This window comes from Mesocricetus auratus, unplaced genomic scaffold (genome assembly GCF_017639785.1).
Source record: "Mesocricetus auratus isolate SY011 unplaced genomic scaffold, BCM_Maur_2.0 Super-Scaffold_100020, whole genome shotgun sequence".
Lineage (NCBI taxonomy): Eukaryota > Metazoa > Chordata > Mammalia > Rodentia > Cricetidae > Mesocricetus > Mesocricetus auratus.
The window spans coordinates 4,617,743-4,642,161 of record NW_024429201.1 but is presented as its reverse complement, the minus strand read 5'-3'; the positions used below and the strand labels follow the sequence as shown (position 1 = coordinate 4,642,161).

The following is a 24,419-nucleotide window of genomic DNA, read 5'->3' as shown; positions in this document are numbered from 1 at the left end:
GTAGCATTTATACAGTAGTAAAAGCAGCTACAATGATTCTTCCATTAGTTACAAAGATAAATATTCATTCTTAAGCTTCTTCCTTCGGAGAAGGCACAGCTCTTTACAAGCTCAGAGCTTTGAGAGCAAGCTCTGACTTTCTTTGAATGGGTGTTCACATTCAGTCAGCTATTGAGGGCACTTTTCAGAATGCCTGCACATGTGCACTCCTTTGTGCATGCAAACATTCAATGCTATAAGCAGGTAAATGCACAATTACCACAGCTGTTGGTGGGGGTTTGTGTGTGCGTGCGTGTGAGTGTGTTCATATAAAATTTGAACCATGTATTTTCATAGAAGTTTAGGACATCAACTGTCACAGGCAGGTAGAGTGTGGTCATAGAAAATTACCTTTGCAAAATCAGCTAAAAGTTCAGAGGTTAAGACTACTTAACAGAAGTATTCTTTTTTAAATTTTACATATTTTTATTTAGAAACAATCATTTTACATATGAATCCCCCATTCCCTCTCCCTCCCATCCTCCCACGCCCTCTATTCTTAATATGAATCAAAGAACTTACAGAGTCTGCTAGGTTTCATAATAATGACAGAAGGAAGAGCTGGAGGTAAGAACTGAATGAGATTGGAGGAAATACAAGAAATAATGTGTTCTGCATTTGTAAGCTTCTCCTAAAACAAAATTTAACCATAGAGTGATGAAATGGAAGGCAGAGAAACTTTAGTAAAAGAAGGACGTATGCAAGGCACTGCAGATGATCAGACATTTCATCTTTTAAAAAATGTTGTGATGAAGTTACTTTTGATAAGGCAACATTTAATTTTGGCTTCTTAAAAATTCTTCTATGAGGACTGGGGAAAGGTCTGGCCTTTTAAACATGATGACCAAGTTCAGTCTTCAGAGCCCATGTTAGAAAGCTAGGCTGTGGAGTGGCATGGACTTGTAAACCCAACACTAAAGAGTAGAGTCAAGATCCCACGGCTCCCTAGTCAGTCAACCTACTGGTGAGTTGTATACCAGGAAAAAGACCATCTCATAAAAGTTCAATAGCCTGTTAAGTATGACATCTGAGATTGACCTCTAACCTCAACCTCCAGCACACACACACACACACACACACAGAGAGAGAGAGAGAGACAGACAGACAGACAGACAGACAGACAGACAGACAGACATGCACCTGTGTAACAAATAGATTCTTATGGTCTATTTTCAAAATGAGGTACAGTTGCATTGTTATTGAGGTGTGTTCATCAGAGTTTCAGGAGCTGCTAGGCCTGTCTCTCCCCTATTGGTGTCTGCTCACAACTCTGAGTGTCAGAAGTTAAATTACAGGTCATCTGATACATGACTGACCTCAGTATCAGAAAAGTGGGGTGGAGGTAGCCTTGAACCCTAAATTGTTTATTATACAAAGCTTTGTGTATTGCCTTGTATAGTAGATGTCGAGTTTGAGAGGGGTTCAGTTCCAGTCCACGGGAAAAGAGAAGAGGAATTTGGTGGGGGTTGTAGAAGTTTTTAAAAATGAATAACTTGTTCCAAATCAGCATGCTGGCCATGTTTGCCTTGCCTGTGTGCCAGCATTCCTTTCTGCAAAATATCACATTAAAGACTGCTTCATTTTCACTAGTCTCTTGAATTTGTAATTACCTGATTTCCAACACTAGTACACATGCACACACATGCTCATACACTACTTATATAAAGTTTAAAAATCCTATATCAAGTACTAGAGATACAAGAACATGGTAGAATGTATGTTGAGTAGACATAGACTATATTTTAATACATTCATTAGTATGCCTAGAAGTTAAAAATAAAAATCAAATGGATACAAGAATGTTGGCAGGCTTTGCTGGCTGGTCAGAGGTTGCAGTCTATCATGTCTTGGCAGCTTTTTCTAAAGCTCGATGACATGGGACTCTGTCCCCACCAGCGAAACTTCCTGCTCTCTACCTGCCCATATCTGGAGAATGTCCCTGGGCTTGGAGGACTGACCTTATCTGAAAGCTGTCTCTAAACCAGATGCCCGATTTATCTCTTGAGTGACCCTTGGCAGACATTCCTGCTAGAAGCTTCCCCTGCTGCACATATGGTAACTAAGACTTGCTATAGGACCCTGCTACCACACACAAAGCCTTATGATAGGAGCATGCCACCTAATGCAAATTAGGGGTTGTCCCCAAGCTCCCCAAATCCTATATATTTCCTATACTGTGTAATAAAGCTGAGCTGTCTCTGCCATGTTCACATGCCAAGGATCTCTGTCAGCGCTTCTGCACCTTTGCCCTCATAGACTGATGGCCAACTGGCCACAAAGACAAAGAGGAATCCCCACACAAGAATTGATGCTAAGCATCAGCTCCCAACAACATAATGCAAGCAACTATTGCTAAACTTTTAATTGATTCACTGTCAGTTAGATCCTTGAAATGGAAGAAAAAGATAAGCAGGGTTGAGAGATCATATTACCATGTAATAGCAAATCTTTTCAATGTAATATGAAAAAACTGTAGCATTGAATATTGTCAAGTTAAACACTGAGTCAAATTCTAAAGGCAAACATAGCTGGCAGATGTACTGCATGGTCTTTTGCACTTTTTTATTTTTACTTTTTTCTTTTACTTTTGAGATTATAATGTCATCACTTCTCTTTCCCTTTCCTCACTCCAAATCCTCCCATATACCCTTCTTTGCTCACTTTCAAATTCATGACGTCTGTTTTCATTAATTGTTACATGTACATACATGCACATTATCATACATATATATGACATATATGTATTCCTAAATATAACCTGCTCAATGTGTATAGTCTTACTTGCATGTATGTTTTCAAGGCTGACCAATGGACACATTTACAAGACAACTCCTTTACCTCAGGCTCAGGGAACATTGCAGACGAGGGGACAGGAGGACAAGCCAAAGGATCAGGAACTTTTGCTGTGAGATTTTGTCTCCCAGAAAATCTCAGAAGCTACATCCATGAAGTCTCACCCACAAGATTTTTAATGCATACCTGGCTGTGTCTATTCCAAGGGCTGTCATTGTCTGTAGACCACCTCTCCGGCCTATTTTCTTTGCTGCAACAAGTACCTCTTCTGTAGATGAATACTTATTGAGGTTGAACTCATGGGTTACATTTTCTCCATACTGTACAATTCCAACCTGAAATACAAAGCCACTGTTGAGTCACATATCTAGCAAAATTCCCTGCTCATTTCTCTTGAGTTTAAGCATATAGAGCCAGCAGAATACCTTTTAGCTTTTTGGGTGAGCGTCAGAATTCATCACTACATGAAGCCGTTTACCATGCTAGCAATAATCATGGCCACTTTGTGAATATGAACAGTCCAAAGAAAAAACAATAAAGCTGCAATTACTTTCTATCTAATCAAAAAATTTTTACAGAATGATTCCAGTAGACTCCTAGAGCATACTTGGCTATATTTTAACATTCTTTTGTTTTATTCTCTTATATGACTGATTCATATTATACTAACAAATTGCCACATTTAAGAAATGAGGAAACAGAGTCCTAAAAACTGACTTCCTATCTGGGAATATAACTCAGTGGTAAGGGACATTTTTCATATGCATGAGGCCCTGGGTTCAATCCTCAGTAGAAAAGGAAAAACAAACAAAAGACCAGAATCACGCTCTACAGTGAAGAGGTAGAAAGGAGTCTAGTGTCAGAAATGTCAAAACTTTGCCCTCCTAGCATCTCCCGTCTTTAGTTAACTGCTAGTTTCTAGTAATCAAAAGGAGACACTGAGTTATACTAGAATAAATAGACAGATTAACTGATAATATTTGAAAAAGAAATAGAGTAAATTCATTTTCCCTTACAGTTGTTTAGTCTGTCATGTGTTAAATAAAGAAACTGGAGAATCTATGTAATCATCATATGAGGCATACAATATAAGCTGAATGAACTCTGCCTATTTTATCTCTAGGGTATCCTTATTCCTGCACAAATGCATTTTCCACCCAATTTCTTTACTTATACACCCCAAGACTATGGGTTATTCAATTGGAATTTTATTGCCTATGGCAATAAAGGGTAGGATGTGGCCAACTAGTTACACACAATAAAATAAAAATGAATGAGGACTAACTCATGACTCCAATTTGTGTTATTTCCTTGAATTACATTTAAATGGTCTATTTTCCCTTTTTTAGATTTCAAAGTATTGTTTCCAAAGAAAATACAGATTTAGGTTATCAATCCTGAGGGATATTGACCTCAGAAAGAGAAACCTGCTGGGCGATGGTGGTGCACGCCTTTAATCCCAGCATTTGGGAGGCAGAGGCAGGTGGATCTCTGTGAGTTCAAGGCCGGGCTGGACCAACAGCCTCCAAAACAATACAGAGAAACCCTGTGTTGTAAAACCAAAAAAAAAAAAAAAAAAAGAAAGAGAAACCCATAAGTATTTTGATTTTTTCCATTATAAACATGCACTATAAATTTAAATGAAATGCTTTTGTTACTAATATATTCATTATACCTAATTCTAAGTACCAAGCTTCAAAAACACTTCAATAGAAGTCAATTGTTCATGAATTTAAGACATCTCAATGAACTTGTTTCATTTTTATTTGCATATTTTAGTTAATTAAACAGGAGTCAAAAAAAATGTGAAAATTTCTCTCCCCCTCCTGTCATTATATTAACAGTACTGAACATCCTCTTGTCTCATGCCTTTGACCTCCCGAGCTTTGAGAATCTTCCCTCTGGCTCGTGAATGTTGATTCATTTCAAGGGCTTCCTGTCTTTGCTTCTGTCATCTACAAGAGCAATATTCTCAATTCTGAGTGTTCGCTTCCCTAACCACTCTCATCAGCTCATTTGTCTATTCCATCTAAGCTATCAATCATTTGACCATATCAGGACCTCATGACTGCCAATATCTTTAGCAACCTAAAATTTAAGACTAGATTCCATGGTACAATTACTATAATTACCTACTTGCAAAAATCTAGCTCATTTAACTTCTTTTCCCTTTTACCAAGTCACCTGGCTAACTTCCAACTTGAGCTAAATCCAGCTCACTCTGTGTGTGATTCTGCCCTGCTGAATGCTGACAAAAGTCACTCTTTGTATATTGGTCTCCTGATAAAGTTATATCTATGAAACTCAAATGGGGCCTCCAATTTGAGCCTCATCCAATAGTCATAAAACTTACTACTGACAGATGTACAGTTTCCATTTGTTGATTTCAGTCAGATTTCTGTTAAAAGCTGTTAACATTCACAGTAGAATGTATTTATGTCACGTGTGCTTAAAAGGAACTCACATGAAAGGGCAGAAGTCATACCAACCATCCAAGGCTGCTGGATGCCAGGTAAACATTAGTGCTTTATTGTCGCACCCCACCTTACATGCCTCACAGCATCTGCTCCGAGTGTTGCATTGTCTAAACAAGGTATCTTCACCTTAAAAACTCAAAATCTTGGTGTAGTGATTTCAATGAAAATGTCTCCCATAAGCTGAGATGTTTGAATACTTAGTTCCCAGTTGGAGGCACTGTTTGGGGGAGATGTAGGAGTTGTGGCCTTGCTGGAGGAAATGTCACAGGGGTGGGCTTTGCGAGTTGAAAAACTCACACCATTTCTAGTTCATTCTCTGTGCTTCACACCTGTGGTCCAGCGTCTGCACCATTTGCCACACCCGCTGCTTGCTCTCATGCTTGGGCTTATTCCCCTGGAATCTTAGGCCAAATAAACACTTCCTTCTGTAAGATGCCTTGGTTATGGTGTTTCATCACAACAATGGAAAAGTAATACACTTGGTGAGTCAGAGAAAAGTGCTTTATATTTTATTGTCATCTATCCATTTATCTGTTATCTTTCCAACTACCATCTATCTGTCAACTGTCCAACTATCATTTATGTATCTATCATATATATATATATATATTTATATATATATAAAATCTGTCATCTATCTAATCTGTCTACCATCTATTTGTAGATCAATCAATCTATCTATCCATATATCATCTGTCTATGTAACACTGGGATATTAACTGAAACAATGCAGTCGTTACATTAATTCCCCCATTCAAAATCTCTGATTGTTCTCCATTGCTGACATCATTGACTCTGAAAAATAGTTTTATATAGTATTTTTACTCTCACTTTAAAAAGAGAAGAGATAAAATGTCATCCACTGAAATGACAGGTTTCAAAAAAAAAAAACGTTGAAACCAGGCAATGGTGACACATGCCTTTTTCCCAGCACTCAGGTAGCAGAGGCAAGCAGATTTCTTGGGTTCAAGCATAACCTGGTCTACAGAGTAAGTTATGGGACAGCTAAAGTTGCTCAGAGAAACACTGTCTTGAAAAATCAAAAAGAGCAAGCAAGGAAGGAAGGAAGGAAGAAAGAAGAAAAAATTAAAATCGGAGTGAACACCACATATACACATCTCTCTGCCCCCAGATTTGTCACTCTGTTCATTCTCTAAGATTCAACTCTACCTTCCTTGCAAAACATTTCTCACTTAGCTGTCAACATAGCTTATCATACCACCATTGACCTTCCCATTCTGAGAACTCAGGGTTGAGCTTGTCTGCACTGCACTCTTCTCAAATGTGCTGGGTATGTATCTTATCTTTACAAGTGCATTGAAGTTCCCAGGGTCTAGGAAGGTAAAGAGCATGGACTATGTCACAGCTTCTCATGTTCCTTTATCCCTTCCTGACACTTTGTTTTGCTCACAGTTGATACTCAAACATTCCTAATAGATGACTGTAACAGTACAGAGAAGCAAGTGGAAAACTGAGATTTAAAGAAATAGTGACAGCCAGCCAAAGAGTGATAAACAGAGTGTGGGAAATGAGAAAGGAAGGTAGGAGAAACTCAGATATTGGGGGAGGTGACCTTCAGTGTTGATTGATGGCCAAGGTTAGATGAATATTTCCTTAGAAAGTAGACAGACTAAAGCCTACTTTGGATCTTCACTGGAAAGGGGACCGTTCATTAATTTTTATCATAAGAGTCCAATAAGAATACATACGCATAATATTATGTTGAGTGCTGGTAAGAACCTATTCAATATAGATGATTTCAGACCAACATTAGCTTCTAATTTAGGACAGATGAAACAAATTCATGCAACCATGATATATATGACTGTGCTCATGATGCAAGTAAATGTGAAAATTGAAGATAGAAAATGAGCCAAGAAATGAAGACAGCTCCTGGAGGTCAAGTGGAGAAAGAAGCATTCATAGTCACCACTTTACAGTGAAAAACTCCATGGCTCAAGGCCATACATAGGTAAAGAATATAAAACATAATAGAAAATGCCACGGATAAGAATAAGTATGTCTTGATTCTTGAGCACAAGTCAGGGAATATAAGCCATTTGGGCAACTGAAGGAAGGAAAAACACTGATGATATTTAACCCAAAGTTGTCAAACTGTATTAGAATGTACAGACACACAAGAGAATTTATGTAGGGAATTTTGATACATAACTCACATGGAAATGCTCTAGATACTTTTGTTAAGTTGTGGGGAGTAAGCAAGAATGATAGCTGAAAGAAACAAGTGAGTTCAATTTGGACATTCTTTAATAGAAAAGGGCAAGAGAATACTGTATCAGGGAGAGCAGATGAATGTAGGAACAGTGGACTCTGGTTCTGCAGAGGGCTGATAAAAGTCATAGGGACAGTCTTACTCATGTCATGGTTTGAAACTAGGGACATGGGTTTGACCCTCTTGATTAACAGAACAAAAGACATAGGGATAAAACCACAGTGAAAGACCAAACCTTGAGAGCAGTGCAGACATGTAATCTCAACACTCAAGGGGTGGAGAAAACAAGGATCAAGAGTTCAAGGTCACTCTCAGTTAAGCAATGAGATCAAAGCCAGACTGGCTTATATTAACCAACCCCCATCTCTCAAAGCTACAAAACAAAATGACAACAACAACAACAAAAACCCACACACAACAACAAGAGAAAAGCCTAAAAACAAACAAGTAAAATAACATAATCTAAAATCAGGGACCTAAGAGCCTGTTAAGTCTACTGCATTAAACAGACCCACCATTGGTCCTGGATGTTTCTTCCATGTTACATTTGCTGTAATTTTCCAATACAAGATATACAACCCCTTCTCAGATAGAACCTTCAAAATTAATATCCTTTTACATTTTCTCCCAGAAGTTATAGCATTCTGATCTATGTTAATAAATAAGATTTTAAAAAAATCCAAGGTCAAAAATAACTTGAAAAACATAGTAAAAAGTTAAATATGTGTCTTTACATAAGGACCCATCAACCCTGCTTCTCTCGTATTCATATAAAAATTTAAATCGTACAAAGAGAAAGGCTTGTTCATACAAGCACCTGGTTACAAGAAATATGAAGAGACAGAGAGAGAGAGAGAGGAAGAGAGAGAGAGAGAGGAAGAGAGAAGACAGAAGAGAACAGAGGGAGGGGAAGGGAGATGAAGGAAGGGAGGGGAGGAGAGAAGAGAAGACTTTTCTCTTAATTCTATCCTCAGTTGAGCTCCTCAAATTCACAAGCAGATTATTTTGAATATGTTCTTTTTTTGTTAAGACATAGTGTATTTTAATTTTACTTAACAGAATAATTTCACTATAAAACAGAGTTTGGAAAACATTGCTGTATAATACTAGCAGTTATCTCCCTTTAAAGATCAACGTTCTCACCCCTATTCTACTGGTGAAGAGCTTTTGATATATAGCTACAGAAACATATGTTTTCATCATTGCTAAGTTGGTGGTTGGCTTTGCTTGTTTTAGAGCAGAAAAATAATTTCAGAGTCTTTAGTGCTCATGGCTCCTAATGTAATATTTGATCAGCTAAATACTCACCTTCTGACTTAGAATCAATGAATTGTTCAAATGGATTCATTTCTTTCAGAGCTAGAAGGAAAGAGGCAAGTGACTGCAAAGCATATAAAAGGAGCACTGTTAGTGCAATAGATAGAAGGATGGTTCTCATGATTGTCATGAAACAAAGTCTTATGTAAGATTCAAGGGCATGGAGGAAAGAAAAACACTTGAAAATGGTTATTAAGTATGTCAAGTCCATGTACTTAACACAAATTTCTTTTTTAAAAATAATATGTGTGTGTCTATTTGTGAGTGTGGACATGTGAGTACAGTGTCTGTGGAGGACAGAGTCATCAGATCCCCTGGAACTGGAGTTAGAACTGGTTGCAAACCACGGTGGATGCTGGGAATCAAACCTGTGTCCCCCTAGAAGAGGAATACATGCTCTTAACTACTGAATCATCTCTCTAGACCAAAGTCAAAGAAATCTATTATTCCTTTCTGTTGTTGAGTTGCTTGCAACACTAGTGCCTACATTTTAATACTTAGTTTGACTATGTTTACAGGTTGTCATTCAGCAATTCATATCAAACCAGCAGCTTCTTTAGGGAAGAGATGATATGAAAAAACATTCAGGTTGTTCATGCTTCAGTGAGATGCATAACTGCTTAATATTACAAAAGCTCAGAGTTTGTTGTATGACCAATATGTGCGTTCTTTTATCAAATGATACCACCAATGCCCTGCCCTCAAACATGGTTTTTGCATGATTAACTCAGGCTACAAATGTGATGATTATATGGGCTGCAGTTGGAGCTAGTTGCCAACATAAACCTTTCTGAAGTTGATAGTTGAAGTCAGATTTAAGCTTCTGTTACTATGAACCGGAACATAAATATAACTGATTCAAAGATAGATGCTCATTTCTCAGGAAATGAGTACTTAGACTCATTTACTTGACTGATCGAGAGATCTCAACATCTTTAACTACCCTGTTGCTTGATGAAAGAGGTCGCAATGAAGTCAATCCAGGCAGAAAAGTACAGACCAGAGTGATGACAGCAAGTACTGTATTTGTGGCCAAGGGGCAAAGGCTCTGAGACAAAACACAGCTGGGACAAATGGGATGAGATGAGTGAATACTTGCTAAGCAAGATTGACACACTGTAAGCCCACTGGAGTTTCTCATACAAGTCTCTCCTAGCCCAGGGTTCAGTCTGACTACCCTGCATCATCCCAGAAATAAACAACAAAGACACAATCCTGTCATCAAAGAATTTCAGACAGCCAGGAGACACAGACCCACTAAACAAATAGAAGTGCTATGAAGGAAAGAGAACAATGGGTGAGGGCATGAGAGGATCATGCGAATGGGAGAGGGGATCCTGTGGGTGAGATTATCCCAGGAAATTATACAAAAGTGACATCGGAAGATATCTAAGAAATCCACCTAGCATACAGCGTTGGGATAGTGAAGGGGATTCCAAAGAGAGGGAGTAGAGAGGGAGTGTGAAGAGTTTTGCACGTTATATGCAGGGAAGGGCCAAGGAGAGTGTGAAAAGTGGTGGACATCACTAAGAGAGGTAAGAAACACCAGAAATGACTGTGATCACCTTGTCAGTTGCCTTTAAGTGCCCCGAAGAGCTTGTACATTATTTAAAGGGCAAATAAAGTTGACTTTTACATGAGAAAAATATTTGAATTTCACTTTGGAATGGTTGTTCTAGTACATGTTGGACAGACATGCAGAAGAATGGAGACCAGGAAACACGCCATGGTGAAGGTTCCTCTCCGGCTGTATACCACATTCAGAAATTCTACTGATTGACAAGTCAGTAATTGTAGGACTCACTCAGGCTTCATTTGGGACATAAAACCAATGAATCAGGTGCCACATTTAAGGTTTCTAGGAAAATTGTCATAAAATGTGTAGTAAAAAGAAAGATAAATAATATTCCTAAAATTTAATTAATCTCTCTCTTTCATTTTGCCTACTTAAGTGCCATGCCGCAGTCCTGATGGGAAGAATCTAGACATTGTTCCATTAGTATATTTCACTTTTATATCAAGCCTCACAACTTACTGGTTTTATTAAGGGTACTGCAGTTGTATTTGACATATTTACATCCTTCCCATTTATTATTCAAAACAATGTTATGCTTAGGTATTGAGGATCAATAAGACCTCCATAATGTTTATACTGTCATATCTTTTACAGCAAGCCCCAAGTATTTCAGGTTTGGTTTTAAGGGTGGTTTTTGAAAAGGCAATTTTATGGCCTTTACTCTGCCTTAGGTAAAAGACTAGTTGGCAAAAATCCCTTGACTATGTTTGCAAAGTCCTAATGGGGCCACACAAAAGCAGGGAATTGTGAGTACCTCATTAAAGTGATATCTTCATCATTTTGATGCATTTGCCTGTATACAAATTGTTATATGACAATATGCACATAAGCATTTTTCTCTGCATTCTTCCTCCCCTCCTTTCTTTCCCCTATATTCCTTTGTCTTTTTGGAGTAAGAGTGATTTTTGAGGAAATTTTCATAACTTGAGACGCTTCATTGTTTGAAATTAGTAAGTGATAAATCTGTGACTGCAGAAACAAGGTATCCCCAATCCCTTTATTCAATTAAATGTAATTGTAGTCACTACAGAAAGCAAAACCTCACAGCCGGCAACCTTCTTTTCCCTTTAAGACATATCTGGGATGAAGTGAAGTGCTTCTGTTGTCCCTGGATAAAGAAAGAGATGTCGTTGGGATTTTCTAATTCTTAGATTTAAGATGTCTGACTTTTTAAGGTACTATATTTTAATTTAGATTTTGCATGAAATCACTGTATTTGCAGGTTCAAAGGGGAAACAAATCCAGGAGCAGCCATTTTACTTGGCTCTATCTTGATTAAAACAAAGTTAAGACAAAACACCAAAGTTCACTGGTATTTCAACCTTTCTCCTATCTCTACTAATGGAGGCCAATAGCCTGAAGTTAAGGAAGGGGGGTGGAATGTTTTATGCTTTTCCTTTACTGGATTTTCTACTTCTTTCACTTAGGTTGTTAACCACCATTTCTGACCTTTCCAGACACAGAGTTGGGAAGATAAATTCCTACTTGAGTGGTACTGTCCTAGGATGAGCTGGGGTCTCACAGTTGTCTATTGCTTTTTTGGGGTCTCTTAGAAAATTCTCTTTATTGAGCTGTCTCACTACATTTTCATGCTGAGCTACCTGCATTTCGTAGTGATAATTGAGGCCTTCTGCTTTGCTCAGCATTTACTCACTTCCAGAAGCTTCTTAGAGAGTACCACTGGCATGACCTCATGCTGGATCTTGGTGAGTGATCCACATTGATCCATGGAAAACACACACATTCTTTACTCTAACAAATTCATGGAAGAATAGCCGATCCCAGTGCAGCCATCTCTGGTTTGACTTGACTGACAGTAGCTAAACACAATTATTGGTGCCATGGGTATCACAGGTATTAGTTCATTGTGTGTTCCAGTTCTATAAACACGTCATAACTACTGTTGATCTTAGTGGAATATGTGTCAAAATTACTGTAGGGCTTAGGAGAATCTGTACACAGAAATCTTCATGGATCCATAAATTACATTCCATTCTTTTCATATTATTTTATTTGGGTTATGTGCGTATGGTATATGCACATACTTATGCAGTTGTGAACACACGTGACAGACAGTGCTTATGTGCATGTGCACTCACACACACACACACACACACACAGAGAGAGAGAGAGAGAGAGAGAGAGAGAGAGAGAGAGAGAGAGAAAGAGAGAGAGAGAGAGAGAAGGCAGATGTTGAGATCAAGTGTCTTCCTAGATTTCTCTATGTCTTATCTTTGCGACAGAGTCTCTCATTCAGCTTGTAGCTCATAAATTTAGTGAGGCTGGCAGACAAGTAAGTTCTAGGGAATGTACTTGTCTCCATCCCACTAATCCAATGCTGAGATTACAGACATGTGTCAAGAAACACAATATTTACATAAGTGATGTAGATCTGAATTTGGGTAACATGTCTGAACAATACATACTTTACCTACTGGGCCATTGTCCCAGTCCCTTAATTCCATCCTTAATACAGTTATAACTTTGAGAAATATCAGATGCCTAAGAGTTCCTCTCATGAATGGAGGCATAAAGGATAATAAAAGGGAGGGAAAATTCTAGAAATTAATTCTACAAGTCAGTAAGAGTCAAACGGCTAAAAACAACAAAAGCAACGTAACCCCTGAATCAAATTTCTTCAAATTATATTCATCATCAGCCAGAAAACAGATGGTTGTCAAAACAAATTTTCCGTGTTTAGAAGCATTTGCCTGAGACGACATGAGACATTAGCATACTTTTCAGTTCCAGTTCCTATCTTAGGAGAGGAAATATTTTTTCCAAGTTTTATAGGAATGAACTGTTTTCTGAGTCCACTGAAGGCAAATCAAATTTTCAAGAGTTTAACATGCCACACTTAATGTCTTATCAAATGTTTAGCAAACATAATTGGATTAATGTGCCCTTCTAAACCCTTTTACTTTGGAAAAGTGTCTATGAAACTAGTCATTGATATATCTTAAAGTAGAATGTGAAGACAGTATAAACAACTCAGGTTAAAGTAATAGGCTAAGGAGAAAATTAAAAATGTCACCTGCAAAAAATCTCATCAAAAATTAACCATCAGAGAAAAATACAGCAAAATTTTTCCCAAATACATTTATTTGTCAACTGTTCACTGAAGCTCATTATTTCAGTTAAATGGTGAGTTACTGTGGCTAAGATAAACCACCCTTTGCTCTTGAGTTGACTGTAATCCAGAGTAAGTGGCAAATATGGACACATGCATGCCAACAGAAGCATAGAGCATCGGATCAGAGTTTCCAAACTTGAATATATTTAGGAATCATATAGGGTTCAGGTTCAGTGTTCCCACAACATCTTCACAAAGTCTGCTTCTGAAATTCGGGGCTATAATCTAAGCACCTCGGGCATTATGGAGGATGAATTCCACAAGGTGTGTGTGAAGGAACATTCTTCAGATAGAAGACCACAGAAGCAACAGTCACACCTCTTTTCCCCCACAACACCCAAAGTCCTCACCCTGAGCTGCCACACAGCACGCAGTTACCAATTCTTCTAAAAAACTAGATGAGTGGGTGTGGTTAATCTTCATCATGCATGGTACATGCATACTGTGATGTGGAAATTCAGAAATACAGTTTCTCTGTTTTGTTTTTGTAAATTAAATTACTTTTTAAAGACATTGTCTCACTGTGTAGTACCGATTAGTCTGGCACTTGCTGTGCAGCCTGGGCTGGACTCAGGTCACAATGACTCCTCAATCTCAGCCTCCTGAGTGTTGGCCTTACAGGTACATACTAACACACCCTGTTCAGGTTCTCTCTAGGAAACAGGCTATCTTGGGTGGGACTAGAAGATACTACAAATGACTGGGAATAACGTTGTAGATAGACATATCTGTGGAATGGAACTAAATGAGTTTGACTCCATCCTTTGCTTCACAGTGAGTTCATTTCCCTCTATTAACTTGTGTCATATGGCCTTAAGGGCTGGCCCCCATTCCTGTAAATGGTGTCATTGTTTCATCCAAGAAAGACTCAGAGCTCCGTGAAGCCCACCCTGGCAAGCTCTGATGTACATGCAGAACAGCCCCTCTGGGAATGCCAAGACAAATTCATTATAGTTCTAACAGAGAAAACCATTTAAAAATGTAACAAATTACATGAGATGTGTAAACATATGATTTCTATATCCAAACCCAAGTCATTGGCACCACTTTTCATGGAGCAGTGATGATTATTCTAAAAAAAGGCTGCACTTGCATTACACACAGCTACAGATATTTTTATAGTAAAACAAACCACTGAACTTGAAGATAAAATGAAATATTCTGATGCCTAGGCAATATTTGAAATTTTGAAAGATCTTGGAAGAATGTCATGAGGCTTAGAAAGAAAAGATTGGTTAAGACAGTAAAAGTTGGTGGATGAAATAGGTGGGGGAGGAAACATGACATGGGAAAGTGGGGAGGGAGGGAGAAACTGTGAGCAACTACTTCTATATCAGCCATGATGGTGGAGAGAATGGAACACCAAGGAGTACAGAGTGACCCTGGCCAATGGGCCCTGGAAAGGGCAGGAGTCACAGTGACAGCTACATAGACTCTACGGGCTCTGTTCTGAGACCTTCCTAGAACCTAAGGTCTCAGAGAGCAAAATCTTGGGACTGCATGTTGAGAGCTGTCTATTTTTATCTGCAGTGATCTGCTGGGTGACTTGGAACCATCACTAAGCTTCTCATACATTGACATATGGGACTTGGTGACTTTAAAGATTCCCACGAGTTTCATTATTTCACAGTATAAGGTTTCATCAACAAAAGTGATGAAGAACAGGGGGAAAAGGAGGAAGGAAAATAAAGGGGATTTTAGGAAGGAAAGTGAGGAGCTCCAGATGGCATATATACAAAAAGGAGGAGGAAGTCAACAGTTTCAAGTGTCCCTTCAGCAGGTACAATACCTGCTAAATGAGATTTGAGAAGACCAATTACATGTTAAAATGTATATGCTGTGATAGATGAAAGCCTGTTTTCTTTAACAGATTTGAATATATTCCAGTTGGATGTTTATAATATTACTTCTTTAGGAAGTTTTCAGTCTTAGAACATGGCAAAATAATAGTTCATTTCTAATTTAAATTATTCTACAATCATCTCATTGGTAAATTGCATGTATATAATAAAAATGTTGTAAACATATATGTATATATTTATATGAAAGAGATTTAGTCTCCATACATGTTCAGAGACACATTTGCATAGGTGTGTAAACTATGTGCTAATTTTAATGTAGACATGACAAACACTGATATCATCAGAAAGCTCTTTCTGGGCTTCAGAAATTTCACCCAAAGTCATCTCAGGAAGGGAGAGAAGAACAGTGGACAGAGTAAGTACAAAGTCCTAAGGCCTTCTAAGCTCTCCTATCGGTGTCCTACTGTGCCACAACCTTTTAAACTCTGACTCTGGCACTGATTTCAGCCTCCTAAGCCCTGAGCTTACCCTGACAGTTTATTTGCCTGTCATCCACTGCATCTCCTACATATTTTAAGATATGTGAATGGATAAACTTACTAAACACTAAATCAAATCAATACAAACGCAGTGTCTGAGTGGAAGAGTCATGCGAGCAGCTTACCTCCTTTACAGGCAATAAAGGCAATGAGTTGGAACCTGTACCCCAGAAAACAGCAAGTATTTTGCTTTCTGTGGCTAGAGTCAGATTCATTTCCTTGTATTTAGGAAAAGAAATGACTAAGTAGAGGAAAACAGACCTTAAAGAGTATCCCATGGTCACTTAGGAACTTGTTTCATTTGTTATAAGAATATATAGTATAATAGTCCTCTGAGCTTTTCTTTCATTTCTTCAGACTCTGAAACCTTGCTCTGATCTCACCACAGTGACTGATAGCTGAGGGTTAAATTGCCGGTTTATGGATACCTACAGGGGATAAATTGCACCTTAAGCAGAGCTTTCCCATTGTCTGCTTGATGAATATGGTTTAAAATAATGTTCCTTCCATCATAAGTAAAAATATGGATCCATCCTTCTTTAATTTTGTTTTATTAGTCTATTTTCAGAATATCATGTTTCATTAAAAATCTGAACATTTTGTGTCATTTTAAAATGTGAAAGTAAGACTTTTTTTTTAATTGGGTCTTCTGTGTAGCTCTGGCTGGCCTGGGATTGGCAATGAGAACCAGGCTGGCCTTGAACTCAAAAGATAAACCAGCCTCTACCTCCCAAGTGCTGTGATTAAGGGCGTACTCCAGCACACCCTGTCGAAATCACTTTAGTTCAGTTTAACTCACAAGCTCACATTTAGCTTAAGAGAGCTACCAAGACACTTGCCCAGTCCAAAACTATGCATCTGAGTGTTTAGGAAACGGAAATGAAATGGCAGAGTCACACACCTGTGTCTGTTTAGGGCCAATATCCATCCTCTGGAGGAGGTCATTTAGAAAAGCGGTGACACTTTCCCAGGGGTAGATGCTGTTGGAGCCATCCAGGACAATGACTATGTCCAGCTGGGTGCTGCATTCTGCAACAGAAGGAAGCGGTGTGTGAGTCTGAAACCTACCTTTTTAGGAGTAACTGAAGTATTTTCCTGGCTGAAAGACTCATCTTAAAAGATATACTGACGGTCTTCAAAGTACAGCTATTGCTTTTATAATATTTTGGAAAAATGAGTGTTTAGAAAAACTGCATTTGGTTATAATCAGTTTGTGCTACAGAACTCCTCCACCCTCTTTCTGAGACAGGTTTCTCTGTGTAGTCCTAGCTGTCCTGAAACTAGCTGTGTAGACCAGACTGGCCTTGCACTCAAACATCTGCCTGCCTCTGCTTCCCAAACATTAAAGGTGTGCCCCATTATGCCCGGCCCTTCTAATTTATTTTTATTAATGATATACATGTTACATTTGTGAATTTTCTCATCATCAGTTTGGTACTGTTTTTTTCTGTACATCTCAAAGGAAGTTATTCTCCTCAAAGAGATTCACCCTTTAAATATAGCCAGCATGATAGCATTAGCCACAAAGTTTAAACATGATTCTCCAGGTCACTTACACTAATATCAATTCCAAAACCAGGAAATAGTCTCCCAAGTTGGTAATGCTAGTAGATGACAAATCAGAGAAGGCTTTTGGTATGCTCTCAGGTATACATGTATCTCACCCATTGCTCATGCTTTCAAAATGCAGAAACATCATATAAAATGTGTACCTTGTACAAGGGCAAAGGAGTTCAGAACTTGAAATGTAGGGCTGACATCAGAACAGATTCCAGTTGTATAATGCAAATGTCCACATCTATAGGCATACAAAGGCCCACATGCCTTTAAAAAATAAAAAAAATAAGAAAACCTTTAAGGCTGAACATCATATAACAGGTTTCAAAGACATAAATAACTACACTCCTATTTTTATGAAATATATTACTCTTTTCTTTCTCACCAGAAATCCTCCATTTGGGTTGGTGACTAGAGTTGATCCAAATGTCATGTTTTCTTTTATTTCTGTGACATTGGGAATCGATGTGTTCACTGCAAAAATAGAGCGAAATTTCATGAGTGTGAAAATATGTTTCATAATATGAAGCTGAGTGTCTCCTCATTAAAACATTCTATTTGCTTTGCTCATCTCGTAGCACATTCTTGTTGTGGTTCAGCTAAATAGACTTCCCGGTACTGGAGAATATAATGAACAAGTTCAGGCTGAAGAGCTGGCTGGTGTCCCAGAGAGACTCTGTATCACTGTTTCAAATAGTTTGGCTGGACTTTGAAAGAATGCAGAACTAGCAGGCAGATGCGAATGTGGGATTGGTTTTCACACGTTTTTGCTACTTGAAACGAATGCAATATTCAGTTTCATAGGAGACTAGAGACAATTTATGTTCTTTGTTATAAACAACCAATGACAAATCTGGACTGAATATGCCTAGAACAGAACAGTCAAACAAAATGTTTTTATCGTGACTTTCAAAAATCATAGGGACGTCATGAGAACTGCAGAGAGAGCTGGATCAAGATCAGAGATGCCTCCAGGAAATTTGGATAAAGAGAATACAGTGAAGGAACCACATTAGATGTTCCAAATGGGAATGTTGGGTTCCACAGCATTCCAACCTGACAAAACTGGCAGAAGCGCTGCTTGCACATTCACGGGAGAAAATTAAAAGACTGGACAGGAATGGAGTGCATAACTATTTGAAAGTGGCATGATTAAAGATCAAGAAAAGACTCTTAGCGCTGTTCCTGTCTGCACATATTCTCACCTCCCGGTGACAGTCAACAGGTGAACAGGTTCCTGGATGGTCCGTCTCACTTCCTAATCTCAGAGCTAGGTTTTGTTCAAGGATTTTGTCTTTCTTGCTTTGAAAGTATCCTTTTGTTCCTTTCTAATTATCTTCTACTGCGAATAGACTTTTTTTCATACAACATATACTGATTGCGGTTTTGCCTCGCCCAACTCCCTTCGGGTCCTTCGCGCCTCCCCTCCCATCCACACCTTTTCATTCTCTAACTGGAAAACAAACAGGAATCTAAAGAATGGTAATAAAATTAGATAAGGCAAAACAAACAAAATGAAATAGGGCAAAGCAACCAGAGGGAAAAGAGCCAAAGAAAAAACACAAGAAACACAGAGAGAAACACTCATGGAAATCCCATAAAATCACAAAATCAGCAAAATGTAATATTTACACAAAGGACCTGAAATGGAAAAAAAGACCCAACAAAGCATTATAAGTCAAAGGACCTCCAAATGAAAGCATCTTGAATTGGGCTACTATATACATTGGTATCGAATGACCTATAATTGAGACTTTAAATGAGGCTTGTCTAGAATCAGCATTGCTGGGACAATTAGAGGCTTTTGATAGGTTTCTTACTGTTAAAATTTCTAGGCTAGTTTAAAAACTATTCTAGTTTTCAGGGATGGAGGATAAATCCTAGAAAAATTGGAAAGACACATGAGCCAAGTGTCTGAAGGCATTGGAAGTGACGTCAAGCAGCAGGTGCTACAGAGGACTCCACATGTAGAAACAAGAGGCTGACACTGGGCTCCTTGGTTCTACGTCTCATTCTGGTTTTATTTTTCCTTTCTCCTTAAAAAAAGACCCTACTAGGTAATAAAACTCAAACAGGAGTTCCAGGCTTGGAGAAAAGGAGGATAGAAATTTAAGGTCAATGTCAACATTATCTACATAAAGAAGAAGGGAGAATCTTGGAAAAGGAACCACAAAAGGACAATTATTATATATGTTTATGTATTCTATCTATATATCTGAATTGACTGAATAGTGGCCACACAGCCTAGTGGAAATAAAAAGAACCAAATAGAACTCTAAGAACTTGATTGATGGAAAAAATTCAGAATGTGGGGATTGTGTTCTGCCAAATATATATCCTGTTAATACAAAAAAATAATTAATACTACTCAAAGGAACATAAGCAACTAGGATTTCTATACTTATAATTAAAAACATAGTTCAGTTTGTGTTCTAAAAACATGAATAACTAGGGAGAAGCCAGAAAGTATAACCCAATGTCAAGGGAAGGTAGAAAACCAGAAAGTGATGTTGAAGACATCCTTGATGCTGTAACTGTCAGGCAATGGTATTCTTACATCTATGATAGCTGTGTTCATGAATGCAAAGGGAAAATAGTCACAATGAACAAAAAATTAGAAATTGAAAACCAGAGAACTGAAAAAAAATGCATTCTCTACAGTAAACTTGTAGGGATATAGATAATTTAATTGTTTTTAATAATGTACAGATACTGAAAGAAGTCTAAAACCTCTCTAACTTTATGAGCCATTTTCTAGTCATACCAAAACCAAACTGATACTTCTATTAAAAATAATTATTTTTGATATAACTATATTTCATATTTTTAAAAAATCTCTTAATAAATTTAATTAATGCAATTTCATTCATTTTTCTCTTAAAGACTCAGGTACTAAGTTGCATTTTGTGCGAGGAATGTGATAGAATTTGGCAAATAACTTGTTTTCAAATGATCCTGAACAATAATAAGAGGCAAATTACCAAAGGAGTAAGATATTTGGAATCTATGACTGTTCCCTGATGAATTAGGGCAGCAAAGTAAGGGCCAAGGGATCCATCATGTTATTCTATGTGAATTCTAGATAGCAACTGTAAAATTACCATGTATTACCCTTTAATATATTGCATTATGCATTATAATATAAAAGTAGCACTTTGAGTCACTTGAAAGTTTTCTTCAGTGAGAATATGAGTACAAGTTAGGATGGACTATTTGATTTTACACACCTGGTAAATCCAACTTCACGCAAGGCATTGGTCTCTCTCTCCCAACTGGGCACTTATAGACATCTCCGGTTCTTGCTTTGGGTTGACCATCTAAAGGAGAACCAATGAGAACCCTGGAAGTTGAATAAAGCAATTAAAAATGTGAATGTAATGAGACATTTGTTATAATTATTTTATGGTAAATTCTAAAACAGTTGACAGTTGTTCCCATAAACATCACAAGATTGTGACCCTGTTGGTAATTTAATGTCATATAAAATAATCATAGTATCACTAATAAATTTCAGATTTCTAATGTTGCTATAAATCTTAGCAGTCAGTCTGGTTATCATTAAGAAAACAAACAAGAAATGCTAGGTATAGAGAAAATTTCCCTTAGACTGCATCGAGTACAGTCATTACAAATCAATAAAGGTCCCTTATAAAACTTAAGGTGGGACTAGAGAGATGGGTTAGTTGTTAGGAGTAGTACTGGCTGCTCTTGCAGAAGGCCTGGGTTTGACTTCCAGCACCCACACAGGGATTCCCAAGTATCTGTAACTCCAGTGCCAGGGGCCTGATGCCCTCTTCCGTTCTCTTGAGCACTACATGTACATAGTATGCAGACAAACATAAAGGTAAAACAATCATACACATAAAACAAAAATAAATAGATATCTTAAACTTTAAAAAAGAAGTACATATTAAAAAGGAACTAAAAGGTGCATTACCCTCTGATCCAGCTGTGCCACCATATATAGTTGGAGGGTTTTTAAGCAGCATGTACAAGATACTTACACATCCATGTTTATTGTTAGACTGTTTACAATAGTCAGGATATGACACTGGCCTTGATGTTCATCAAATGAATAGATTAAAATTATGTAGTACAGATGTACACACACATACATAATAGAGTTTTCTTCAACTGTAGAGAATGAAATTATAACATTTACTGGAAAAAACGGAACTAGATATCACAGTGTGAATCAAAATGAGTCAGATTTGGAAGGGGAAGCATTTCATATTTTCTCTTGTATGTAGAAACTAGATTAAGATGTCTCTATATAGATACAGATGATATAGATATAGATGTAGATATATGATATGAATGTAGAGAGGGCACCGTGTAAGCATAGAGGAAAACTTTTAAAAAGCGAGAGGGTAATGAGGGAGAAAAACAAATATCATGTTCTCCCTGCTATGCAGAATATAGAGTTAAAGGATGGGCACATGACATGAAAGCTTGTTTGGGAGCTGCTCAATCAGTGGGACAGGAGAGGGGAAAAGAATGAAACCATAACTGTGATGTTAAATGACATACATGTATAAACAGGGCATCATGAATCATTATTTTCTATACTTACAAAACATAATTTAAATAATTAAAAAGATGCATAGGATGGCGATAAACATGGATCGAAATGTATTCTTCTACATGCCAGCCTCCAGTTATGCCAGCACCATTTGTTGAAGATGCTTTCTTTATTCCATTGTATATTTTTAGCTTCTTTGTCAAAGATCAGATGTTCATACGCGTGTGGGTTAATACCAGGGTTTTCAATTCGATTCTATTGGTCTACCTGTCTATTTTTGTGCCAATACCAAGCTGTTTTCAGGACTATAGCTCTATAATAGAGCTTGAGGTCAGGGATGGTGATGCCTCCGGACATTGCCTTGTTGAACAGGGTTGTTTTGGCTATCCTGGGTCTTTTGTTTTTCCATACAAAATTGATTATTGTTCTTTCAAGGTCTGTGAAGAACTGTGCTGGGATTTTAATGGGGATTGCATTGAATCTGTAGATTGCTTTTGGCAGGATTGCCATTTTTACTACATTGATCCTACCTATCCAAGAGCATGGGAGATCTTTCCATTTTTGAAGGGCTTCTTTAATTTCTTTCTTTAAAGATTCAAAGTTCTTGTGATACAGGTCTTTCAAGTCCAAATGGATCAAAGACCTCAATATAAATCCAGCCACACTGAACCTCTTAGAAGAGAAAGTGGGTGGTACCCTTGAATGAATTGGTACAGCAGACAGCTTCCTGAACATAACACCAGTAGCACAGACAGTGAGATCCACAATTAATAAATGAGACCTCCTGAAACTGAGAAGCTTCTGTAAGGCAAAGGACACAGTCAGCAAGACAAAAAGGCAGCCCACAGAATGGGAAAAAATATTTACTAACCCCACATCTGACAGAGGGTTGATCTCCAAAATTTACAAAGAACTCAAGAAGCAAGTCTCCAAAACACCAAAGGATCCAATTAAAAAGTGGGCTGCAGAACTAAATAGAGAATTTTCAATAGAGGAGTCTAAAATGGCTGAGAGACACTTGAAAAAGTGCTCAACATCCTTAGCCATCTGGGAAATGCAAATCAAAACAACTCTGAAATACCATCTCACTCCTGTCAGAATGGCTAAAATCAAACACACCAACGACAATTTATGCTGGAGAGGATGTGGTAAAAAGGGGAACACTCCTCCATTGCTGGTGGGAGTGCCAACTTGATCAGCCACTTTGGAAATCAGTATGGAGATTCCTCAGAAAAAGTGGGAATAAACCTACCACAAGACCCAGCAACTCCACTCTTAGGCATATATCCAAAAGATGCCCATTCATATAACAACGATGTCTGTTCCACTATGTTCATAGCAGCATTTTTTGTAATAGCCAGAACTTGGAAGCAACCTAGACGCCCCCCCAACCGAAGAGTGGATATAGAAAATGTGGTATATTTACACAATAGAGTACTATTCAGCAGAAAACAACAATGGAATCCTGAGATTTGCAGGCAAATGGATGACACTAGAAGAACCCATCCTGAGTGAGGTAACACAGTCACAAAACAGAGAAACATGGCATGTACTCTCTCATATATGGATTTTAGACATAGATCTGGGGAGTGACAGCCTACAATCCCATGACCAGAGAGTCTGGGAAACAGAACCTTCATTCAGTGGCTGATGGAAGAAGAGGCAGACTCACATGGCTAAGCACTGAGCTGAACTCAAGAAAACCAGTAACAGAGAGGGAGGACTGATGACCAAAGGGATTAAGACTGGGCTGGTTTAACCCCCAGAAACAGCAGACCTGACAAGGGTTAGCTCTTGAAAACCAGACTGATGCCTGAGAATCCAGCATGGGACTGATCAAGACCCCCTGAATGGGGGTGTCAGTGAGGAGGCCTAGGCAATCTATTGAGCCTTGGGCAGTAGATCAGTATTCATCCCGAGTATACACATGGACTTTGGACTCCCATCCAACAATGTGAGATGCACTCTCCTGAACTCTTGGGGGAGGGTCTGGGCCCTGCCCTGGATGAAATGACAGACTGTGGACACCCCCATGGAGGGCCTCACCCTCCCTGGGGAAATGAGGGGATATTGGAGGGGGGTTGGGGGGAGGGCACGGGAAGAGGGGAGGGAAACAGAGAGGGACCTGGAACTGACTTGTGAAGCAACCTTGTTTCTAATCTAAATTTAAATTTAAAAATAAATAAATAAATAAAATGTAAAGGTGGAAGAATTTATTTCAGCTGACTGCTTTCTTTTAGTTCATTGCTTCTGAATCTGTCATGAGACAGGACATCATAGTGTAAGGGGATGTCAATGGAAAGCAGCTCAATTTATGGTATCAGAGAGAGAGAGAGAGAGAGAGAGAGAGAGAGAGAGAGAGAGAGAGAGAGAGAGAGAGAGTGGTGCTAGGGATTAGAGACAAAAAAGATACATAGGAGATGTAATAGAT

At 38.2% G+C, this 24,419-nt stretch overlaps 1 protein-coding gene across 1 annotated transcript in view; it reads right to left on the bottom strand.

Moving 5' to 3' along the window:
• Nucleotides 1–24,419, bottom strand: part of Itga1 (integrin subunit alpha 1) — a 143,732-nt gene that overhangs the window by 60,841 nt on the left and 58,472 nt on the right. Inside the window, exons 3-7 of the mRNA XM_040728813.1 lie at nucleotides 20,694–20,806; nucleotides 17,852–17,940; nucleotides 17,622–17,733; nucleotides 16,811–16,938; nucleotides 3,019–3,167 (exon numbers count right to left, since the gene is read on the bottom strand). Of these exons, the coding sequence (XP_040584747.1) occupies nucleotides 3,019–3,167; nucleotides 16,811–16,938; nucleotides 17,622–17,733; nucleotides 17,852–17,940; nucleotides 20,694–20,806 (591 nt within the window). The remainder of the gene's footprint in view (nucleotides 1–3,018; nucleotides 3,168–16,810; nucleotides 16,939–17,621; nucleotides 17,734–17,851; nucleotides 17,941–20,693; nucleotides 20,807–24,419) is intronic.